Source organism: Mangifera indica, chromosome 1 (assembly GCF_011075055.1).
Source record: "Mangifera indica cultivar Alphonso chromosome 1, CATAS_Mindica_2.1, whole genome shotgun sequence".
Lineage (NCBI taxonomy): Eukaryota > Viridiplantae > Streptophyta > Magnoliopsida > Sapindales > Anacardiaceae > Mangifera > Mangifera indica.
Genome location: NC_058137.1, coordinates 5,185,122 through 5,195,492, shown reverse-complemented (window position 1 = coordinate 5,195,492; position 10,371 = coordinate 5,185,122). Strand labels below are relative to the sequence as shown.

The 10,371-nt window shown below is 32.3% G+C and overlaps 1 protein-coding gene across 6 annotated transcripts; it reads left to right on the top strand.

The window, feature by feature from the left end:
* The first annotated feature begins 2,093 nt into the window (after positions 1-2,093).
* Positions 2,094-8,787, top strand: LOC123218884 (CBS domain-containing protein CBSX1, chloroplastic-like). 6 transcript variants are annotated; one of them, XM_044640553.1, is made up of 8 exons: positions 2,094-2,449; positions 2,811-2,898; positions 2,998-3,065; positions 3,807-3,855; positions 7,242-7,294; positions 8,234-8,331; positions 8,423-8,480; positions 8,575-8,787. In XM_044640553.1, the coding sequence occupies exons 1-8, from the start codon at positions 2,219-2,221 to the stop codon at positions 8,650-8,652; spliced, it is 723 nt and encodes a 240-aa protein (XP_044496488.1). In that variant the 5' UTR covers positions 2,094-2,218; the 3' UTR covers positions 8,653-8,787. The 6 variants fall into 6 exon arrangements, with proteins under 6 accessions (XP_044496488.1, XP_044496474.1, XP_044496480.1 ...); XM_044640539.1 differs by having other exon boundaries at positions 2,099-2,449; positions 8,216-8,331; XM_044640545.1 differs by having other exon boundaries at positions 2,101-2,449; positions 3,001-3,065; positions 8,216-8,331.
* Positions 8,788-10,371: the final 1,584 nt, after the last annotated feature.

Below are 10,371 nucleotides of genomic sequence, written 5' to 3'. Positions count from 1 at the left end.
TTTTTTCTTCTTTTTTATTTTATTTTCCTTACAAATTTTTAGAAATTCATCAAATCTAATAAAAAATAATCAAATTATTCAAAAATAATTAAAATTTAAAAAAAATTCAAAATTTTGGTCAAACTGAATTTGATTGAGTTAATTAAAAAACTGTATTTTAATATTAATCGAATCAGACTTGGAACTGATTCCTGGTTCAACCTGTTGAACTGATCAGTTCAATTCGATTTTAAAATTATTGTATGAAAGTGTAATATCCCTTATTAAAGTATTGTTCAATAGAGAGAAGTGATACTATTATTGACCACATTAATCATGGTCATTCTCAATTTTAATGGACACATATAATAACTTTATTTGAAATTACTAGAATGACTTTTTTTTTTTTGGATTGAATAGAATAACCTTAATATTCAACCTTAACAGAAACATAAGCAAAAAACATCAAAAGATGTTCATAAACACCTAAATCCAAATATGTAGTCAAAAGACCATAAACATAAAAAATTGAAAACAGAATCCCATAAAATAACATCAACTAAATTGACTCGTATGCCCCCATGCTATCCTTATATAGACTAATCTCGTAATTGTAGCTGATATTTTGACTTGCAATTTGCAAAACGTAAAAGAAAGAAGAGTGAATAACTAGTCATATGGTAAGTAAGAAAACTTAATTCTTCGTTTCTATAGCTTAGCCCTTTCATTACGTGAACTCTTATTACACTTTAATATCGTCATCATGAATACACATTTAGACTCCTATCCTTGATGATATGGAAATTTTACTTTAACCCTTATAACTTAGTCATCCCATGAACACCTTCAATCTCAGTTCGCTAGCATGACAAAACTTATAGCATATCTCAGGGACTCCTGAGTCTGGTTGACTTATAACCCAACTATAATACCCTATTTTTAACATGGTTTATGGGAGATCTTTTTACAAAATTGTGAATTATACTAGATTCATGGGTTGTATCGACAACTTTAGGTCAGGATTCGTGAACTAGCCAACACACTTGTTAAAAAATTATAAAATTTTGAAAAAAAAAGTATCTCAACTACTCCCGTGATTAGAGTTTAATTATGTCAAAGAAAAAAAGAATAAGCCTATGGTGAGATTTTAAAATTTTTAACCATTCACTTTACTTATTATAAATAATTAAATTTAATTCCAATAAACTGGTGTTAAGAATAATTTTCTTTTTTTTTTTAATTTATCAATACAATTCAACTTTCTTTGAATATTTTTTATTAAAAAACAAAAAATTTTAAAATTGATTTTTTCCATTCAAGCTTGAGTCGAGCCTCCATGGCTCGACCTTGAACTTGATAATTTTTTATACCATGCGTCCAATCCAAGCTCAAAAATTTCTTATATCATAATTGAAGTTCTAACTTGAATTATAACTACTTGTTTTAGGTTTGATTAAATCAAATTGACAATTAAGTTCAAACCAATTCGATTTAACCCAACTTTAGGCACATATAAATTACAACAAAGAGAATTATTAAAATATAATTATAAATAGTAACCTTAATCAACAATAAAAAAAAAATCTACAACCTCAAAGGGGGGGTGAGAATCGGAGACCAGCTTTGATTAGTTGGGGCAATTGATCATGTGTCGATCATGGTTGACAGCCTCGATGTCATTATATTGTCAACTTATCATGGTCAAATTCCTATAAAGTCATAATATAACTCGTTACTGATAGACTAGTTATTATTAAGTCACAACTAAAATAAAGATTAGATTCGAACTTAGTCAAGTTTGAACTCAACTTAATTGGAGGGGTGTCAAACTCAAGCCCAAGTTCGTCAAACTCTTTTAAAAGTTGTTTGAACTTGACACAAATTTAAATCAAATAAAAAATAACTAAAATAATATCGTTTTAATAAATATTAATCAAAATGATATTATTTTATTTATACAAAAAATTTCAAGTAAGTTTGACAAACTAAATACCACTTAAACTTGAATTCAAACTCTAATTAAAAAATATTTAATTTTTAAATTCAAATTTAAATTCCAATTTATTTGAAGCAAAACCATTTTAGATTTATTCCAATCACAATTATTTTGAACTAAGAATAAACCGCTGGCTCAACGTAGGTCGGTTCACTATATGTCTCAACCTCCCGACCAATCCATCACCTTCAACGCAAATCGAGTCGATTTATCTCCGAATACTTTCTTACCAGTAACCCCAAAATGGGCTCGATTCTCCTCCCAGACCCTCTCTATCTCACGCGCCTTCGCCCCACCACTTCCGCCACCAGTAATACCACCGCGTATGCTCTCCAGGCGCCGTGCCTACTCCTCTCCCATCCTGGCCGTACACTCTTCTCCATTTACTCCACCTCATTCCATGGCATCTCGGCGCTTCACAGGTCCTCTTCCTTAGTTTCCGCTAGTGACACCGTGAGTGCCAATTCGGCTTCGGTCTGTTATCTTATCCACTTGATATTAAGATTATATTTTTAAATTTATTTTTGAGTGTGTGCTTAAGTAGAATAAATTAGTCACTTTGGGTTTGGATTGTTGTTTTCTATTTAACAAAACTTTTCTTGAGTTAGTTAGTTTTCTATTTTCCACAATTCATTAGGAGAAAGCCTATATTGATATTGTTTAACTTAGTGTATGTGATGTTATGCTTTAGATATGATCCTTGTGATAGAGTAAAGTTGTTTTATTCCTTGTGTGATAGTATCCGTGTCAATTATGAGGACTAAATTTTTATGTGTTTTTACACACTCAATCCTTTTACGTATGATTTTTTTTCTGCTGACATGCTTATATGCAGCTCAGCGCTGGAGTTTATACAGTGGGTGATTTCATGACTAGAAAAGAGGATTTGCATGTTGTAAGGCCTACAACTTCTGTGGATGAAGGTATTTTACATGCTTGGATTACTGTCTCAGGTCATGATAAATTGTTTTTTTTCTTTTTTATTCCTTTTGGTTTTGTAATACATTTAATCTTTGTGGCAGCAGCTCTGGAAATTCTTGTGGAAAGGAGAATTACTGGTTTTCCTGTGATTGATGATGACTGGAAGTTGGTGAGTTTTCCTTGCCTTCTATTGTTAGTTTAATCTTTTATTTGTTAGGCTTCTTTTATTGGTATTGATCATGATTTTAGTTTTGGTGTATAATGCTGTTCAACTATCAATCTGATTTGATGATTATCTAAGTTTTTAAGTTCATCAATTTTTGTGCACAGATTTATTTAAAAAATATTATCTAATTTTTTTAATCATCCTCCCACCCAACACCAGTCCTTCCCCTCACCCAAACTTAATTAAATAAATCCCTCTCTCAGATTGATGTGAGGTGGATTTGTTCCTTGGAATTCTTTGCTTCTGCTATGGCATTTTTACCAATTTGGTATCTAGTTGGGACCCTTGCAAATACCTATTAATTGGTGATATCAGATTTTGTTCCTCAAACTTCTTAATATTACGGGAGATTGGGCCTACTGGTCCATGATATGATGATCATGTGCCGACATTTTGAATTTGCAACCAAGAGAACTGATTTCTTCAAACTATGCCTTTTTCCTTCCACCTTATAGCTAAGGATGCGGTCACTTTTTAAAACCAATTGTAGAGGATATGGGTTCAAAAGAGAGAAATTTCTTTTATGTTGTTTGGGTATCTTTTCAAATGTTATATGTTCTCATCTCAGTAGGTTGTTTTCCTATTCTTTTAGAAAAAAAAAATTATGTTCTTTGTATGTCTTGTTTAAAATTGTGCTTTTTATGGGAGATGATGTGGTAATAAATTATCTTTTCGCTGCTGCAGGTTGGTCTTGTTTCAGATTATGACCTCTTAGCATTGGATTCTATATCAGGTATGGTACTTTCACCAAAGTCATTTTTCTGTGTTGATCTCTTCAGAAAGATCTCGTATTTCTTTCATATGCTCTCTGTTTGATTAACATTACTGTTTATTTTTATATTAAATTTTTGTTGGGGATCGTTAGTATTGTTTATGAAATTCTTATAAACACTACACTGTAATAACTAAAGGTGAAAAATTCAGTTTGTACAAGCAAACAATGTTTTCTCCTCTAGTGTTTTTGTATTTTGATATTTTTTAAATTTATATTCACAAGTGTAATACAAGATTAACCTTATGGGATGCTCTTTGTTTAATCAGTATTTTTGTTTAATTTTATATTTATTTTTGGTTTGGAATTTGTAGTACTGTTTATAAAATTCTTATAAACACTACTCTGCAAAACTATTGGTAAAAGATTCAGTTTGTACAACCAAAGAACATTTGCTCTAGTGTTTATGTATTGTGATGATATTTTCTAAATCTATTTTCATGAGTATAATACAAGACGAGCATTATGGTATTAACATTTTGTTATTGTTAATATGTCAGGTGCAAACATGCTAATTTGGGGAAAATTGTAGCAATTTATTATAGTAAAATATCAAATTGTCTGAGTAAATATTAAATTGAGTACTATGGAAGAATCTGAGACTCGTTAAGCAAAAGAACTTGAAGAAATTGTAAGAAAAACTTTATTTCATTGTATATGTTACCGTTGGTTTTGGATTAATTTATACATACATCTTCTTTATGGGATAGGAAACAAACAATTTTAAATTTTTTACCAATAATAATAATTCGTTCTTCCTAATTTTATAATTGATTTTTTCCTAATCTTCCACATTCCTCAAGCTGTTGAATTGATATTTTCCATTCCTAGCTTGGACACAATTGTTTGAAATGTTGTGGTATTTAGTCCTTTGGTAAGCATATTTGCAAGTTGACATCCTGTAGATACATATGGTGCGCAAATTAACCCACTTTTTAGCTTATCCTTAATGAAATTTCTACACACTTCTATTTACTTTTTCTAGTTGTTCTGTACTAGGTTATGTGCAATGCTGAATTGCTGACTGCAATTGTCACAGTAGAGTCTCATCAACTCATACCATTTAATCTTCAAGTCTTCTAAAATTATCTTCAACCACAAAAGTTCACAAACACCTTCAGCCATGGCTCGAAACTCCGATTCAATACTAGATCTTACTATTACATTTTGTTTTTTACTTTTCCATGTCGCGAGGATTCCACCAAGAAAGGTGCAATATCTAAAAGTTGACCTCCTGTTAGTCACTTATCTAGCATTGTTTGCGTTTGTATATGCTTCAAACATTAATCCTGTATTTCTCTTGAATAAGATTCATTTCCTTAGAGTTTCCTTAAGGTATTGCAACACACAATTAATAGCTTACGGATGAACTTCCTTTGATTTTTGCATGAACTTACTAATCACTCCAACAAGAGAGACTATACCTAGTGTGGTGTAAGGTAGATAAATAAGTCTCCCTACTAGACGTTGATACTTCTCTATATCTACATCGATATCCTCTTATGCCTCTTCTAGCTTGTGATTGGGATCTATTGGTGTGCTTGCTGGTTTACATGCCAAATTTCCCATTTTTCTGAGAAAGTACTTAACATACTTCTATTGAGAGATGAAGATTTCTTATCTGGATTGTGCAATTTTTATTCCTAGAGAGTACTTCAGCTTTCCCAAATTCAAATTCCTTGGCCAAACATTTCTCCACATATCGTTTCTCCTTTTCATCATCTCCTGTCAAAATGATGTCATTAATATATACTAGAAGGATCGTAACTCCTAAATCTGAGCGCTTGACAAACAATGTATGATCTCCTTTACTTTGTCTCTTTCCCATACTTATCATCATCCTGGTAAACCTCCCACCCAAACCATGCCCTTGGAGATTGCTTAAGCCCATACAAGGCTTTTTTGAGCTTACACACTTGTTTGATGGCTAAATTATTTCTAAATCCAAGTGGAATCTTTACGTACATTTCTTCCTGAAGATCTGCATGTAGAATCACATCTTTTACATCAAACTATTACAAGTCCTAATCATATTTGGCTGTTGATGACAACAATATTCTAACAATATTCATCTTCACAATTGGGGGGAATGTCTCTTAATAATTCATTCCATATGTTGTCTATACCCTATAGCTACTAATCTCGTTTTGTACCTTTTCAGTGACCTATCTGCCTTTGCATTTCACACTATAGACCCATTCACATTCCACGGGCTTCTTTCCTATAGGCCCTCATATGTCTTTTTTTTAAGGCCTCCATTTATGCATTCATAGCTTGTCTCCAATTTTTTTTCGATAATGCCTTTGATAAATTAGTAGGGATAGGAATACTATTTAAGCTTACAAGGAAATTCTTATGAGATGTTGAGAATATTTTAAATGACACAACATTAGAAAGTGGGTATAATGGTCATTTTGTACATTCTCTAGTCCTTTTCAAATTGCAATAGAAATATTCAGTTCTGACTTAATTTTTAAAGGAGAGTAAAAAATTGTTACCTCATTTTGAGGACTTGAATTAGATTTTTGGATTTGCATAGGTTCAAGATCCGAAGCTTTCCTTCTTGAGTAACCTTATCAACTTTCTTGCCATCATGAGCATTCACGAGCACAGGCTTACTGTTGTGTGACTCAGGTGATATGGACATAGGTGACTTAGGCACTTGGTATGTGACTTGGGTGACATGGACAAAAGTTGCTTAGGCATAGGAGACATAGTTTGTTTGGATGAAGAAGGGAGATCTAGTTACAACTGTGCAAGGGAGCCGACAACAATGACAGTGATAGTAAATGATCGATGATCTGGTGATATGAGGGAAGGACAAATCTGGTGACAGCGGTGGAAGAAATGACAAACGGCGGTTCTAACTAAGACAATGAAGGCCACCAATTTCAACTATGACAATAAAGGCTGACGATGAGAGAAAATATCAGTGGCAATGAAGGCACACTCAGATTAATTTCTAAAGCTCTGATACCATGTTAAGTAGAAGAAGTTGAAGAAATTGTATGAAAAAAGAGCTTTATTTCATTGTGTGTATTACCTTTGTTTTAGGGTCAGTTTATACATACATCTTCTCTATAGGAAAGGAAACAAATAATTACATATTATTTACAAATAATTATAATCAATTCTTCTTAATTTATAATTGATTCTTTCCTAATTTCCCACATAACTTCTTAACATTATAGTGGTTATTTGAGTTTCTGTTGGTGTGTGGTCGAACTTCTACTCTTTTGGGATTATATCTGATTTATGAAAATATAAATTTTGTTGATGAACCATGATTACCAACTATTTTTTATTCATGACGTGTTGACATAAAATTGTTCCACTATATCAACTAGGTGGTGGACGAGCTGATAACAGCATGTTTCCTGAAGTTGACAGCACTTGGAAAGTACGTGAGAGATGTCTCTTTCATAGTAATATGAAATTTTTTAAAGTTTCAACATCTGTTGTTTAAGGTTGTTTTCATTCTATTCTTTGGTTATTTATACAATCATTCTCCATATTAAGGATAATTCTTTTTAAGGGTTATTGTTTTAAAGTTAGCAAAATTTCTTATTATCTTGTAAATCTTGAGAGAGATGGTTAGGGATTTAAGGGTTTGATAATTTTCGATGGTTGAAAAAGAAGTTATTGTATTGCCTTGCATAAGTAGTGTAAAGACTAAAGAGAGTAGGTAACAGTTGTTGAGGTTTTAATTCAACAGCTGAGATCACAACCCAGAAGGCATTATAGCATCAGATAATTTACCATTCCTTACCTCCTTTTCAGGCAATCATTGTCTTCTCTTATTGTTTGATTTTAGAGCTAAGTCTGAATTCAGTTTGCCTTGAATGTCTGTAATTCAAAGTAACGTGCAAGCAAGCTCATCCTAATTATCTGGGGTTTGGCTTAGAAAGTACGAGGGTTAGCTTAATGGTCATTTATTGCAAGCAAGCTCATTCTCGGATTGCCCTTTCTCCTTTTAATTTCAATCTAACTACTCTTCTTTATTGTTGCATTAATTGCTGTCTATTATTACTCATGATGTACCATTACCCAACTACATAACTTGTCTCTACTTGCTCAGAGTAATGTTATTGGAGGCACTGGCTTCCCTCTTTCCTTCATAAGTTCTGGCAAAGGCATATTTTTTTCTCAGCTTCAATTTCTTTCCTTATGCAAATGTACTTCCAGCTTCCCATTCTCCCTTGGTGTGTCTGACACAGGCAGAGTTGAAACTGCTGAAATGGAGTGGATTGCTTGTTTTACAGTACTGCTAATTGCTAACCCGATGTAAATTAGTTTTTTCAATTCACAAAATTCAATGCAGACTTTCAATGAGGTGCAGAAGCTGCTGAGTAAAACCAATGGGAAAGTGATTGGTGATTTAATGACACCAGCTCCAGTTGTAGTTCGTGAAACAACTAATCTGGAGGATGCTGCTAGGTTCTGCCTTGCATCTTTGCAGACTTTTTTATCTTTATGGATTATAAGATATTGAACATTCTTAACTTATATATTACATATCTGATATCAGATTGTTACTTGAGACAAAACACCGCAGGCTGCCTGTTGTTGACGCTAACGGCAAGCTGGTAACTAAATAATTTTTTCTTCATTTGCCTTTTGGTTTATTGTAGTCAATTTAATTCATATACTCTTTGCTAAACCGTTGTTTATAAACCAAAGGTTGGAATTATCACCAGAGGAAACGTTGTAAGAGCTGCTCTTCATTTAAAACGAGATCTTGAAAAGAAAGCTCCATAACTATATATGTTGTTGAAGCCTTTTGAGGCAGTCCTCGGCTACCAGGGATTAAATGTAATTCCCAGATCATCATGTAAGACTTCATCTGCTTTATCTGTACAATTTTGACTAATGAATGTATTAATCTCTCATTGATGTTGTTTGTAGTATAATTAATTATAGGATAATTAACTAGCAAGAAAGCCATTAGAGACCAAAAAATGCCAATTTTTGTCAACCTTGATTTTATAATGTAAACATGTCCTTCTCTTCTCAGAAAATTAAAACTATTTTCAATCTAAACTATGTATGTTTGGTCGGGATATTATTTTTATAGGATCTATCCATTATCAGTAAAGTTTAAGGGTAACTCAACTGAACTGATCTTTAACCTAATAAAAAATATACTAGGGTAACTAAGATCTTGAACCTACTCTTTGTCTTCATTTTCAAAGTGTTTTCAATGTAATCATAGAGAGTAATGTTAGACATTATTTTATCTATACAATAAGACTTGATACTAGCTATCTGTTTTAATTTATTACATTAATTTTTATTTTTTGTTAACGTGGGTACTGCCTGGCCTTTTAGAGCAAGATATGTTGTTTATGTACGTATATTTTTGTTGATATGGTAAGGTCAATCATTGAAATTATTAGTGTAATCTGTGATGAATAATTGTAATATCAGTTAGTTAATAAAGGCATTATTGTATTGCATATTTCAGTTGTACTTGTTAGCTAAATAAGTTCCATTATGTGGATATGTATCGGGCAGCTAAACCCACTAATAAAAGTGAAGGGTGGTTAAACTAAAACTAAGACTGCTTTGACACTGCACTCTTTTACTGCTTGAATGGTTGAGCTCCAACTTCTAGTGGATTAACCCCTAACTGAAACTAAACCACAATGATTGTAAATTGATATTCTTTTCTTCCCTGTTATAATTATGCACCCTTGACTACTGTTAATAAAAAAAACTTAAAGATTTTTCCCCTTATGGGGAAAGTTTTGGAAGAATTACCTAATGTAAGACTTTTTGAGTTTATGAGAATTCTGCACAACATAAACTTTTTATTCATGATTTCAGATCTTGATAAGGAGTCATTTTACCATCCACAAGAGTCCGGCTTGAATAGGATATTGTTTTCCCTTCTATGACAAAATGACTTGAGTTTAAGGTCTTTTAGCTGTGTGATAAGGTGTGATTGCCCATCTTTATATAGAGTTATATGTGATTATAGGGATGCCCACACATTATTTCATCATAGAAGGAAAATAGTACCCCCTTAAAATTGGATTTTCACGAACTGTAGAACTACTTCCTATCAGGATATAAGATTATGTCTTAGAGATTCTGTTGTAGTTTGCAAGATGTTGATCGAAGTCTCCAAACTCTTGGGGAAATTGAAAATGTTTCTTTAGGATAACGAATGGAAGGTCAGGCTTGGTAATATACTGCAAACTATTGCTTATAATGGTAAGGTTTCTTCTAAGGAAGAAGATGACATATCTGTTAGCTATTGGCTGATACAGGGATAAATGAATGTAGTCTATGTTTTAATTTGAGACTCTCACACGTAGCTAAAGGATAGAAACCACATAGCAAAAGATTAAGATTACATGTATAAACAATTATTAAAAATAAATTACCCATTCTTACCAAAATCATTTCACAGGAGCAAAAAATAGAAGCAAATTTTACTATCTGATACAGTAACTAGAAAAATATCTGCATCTT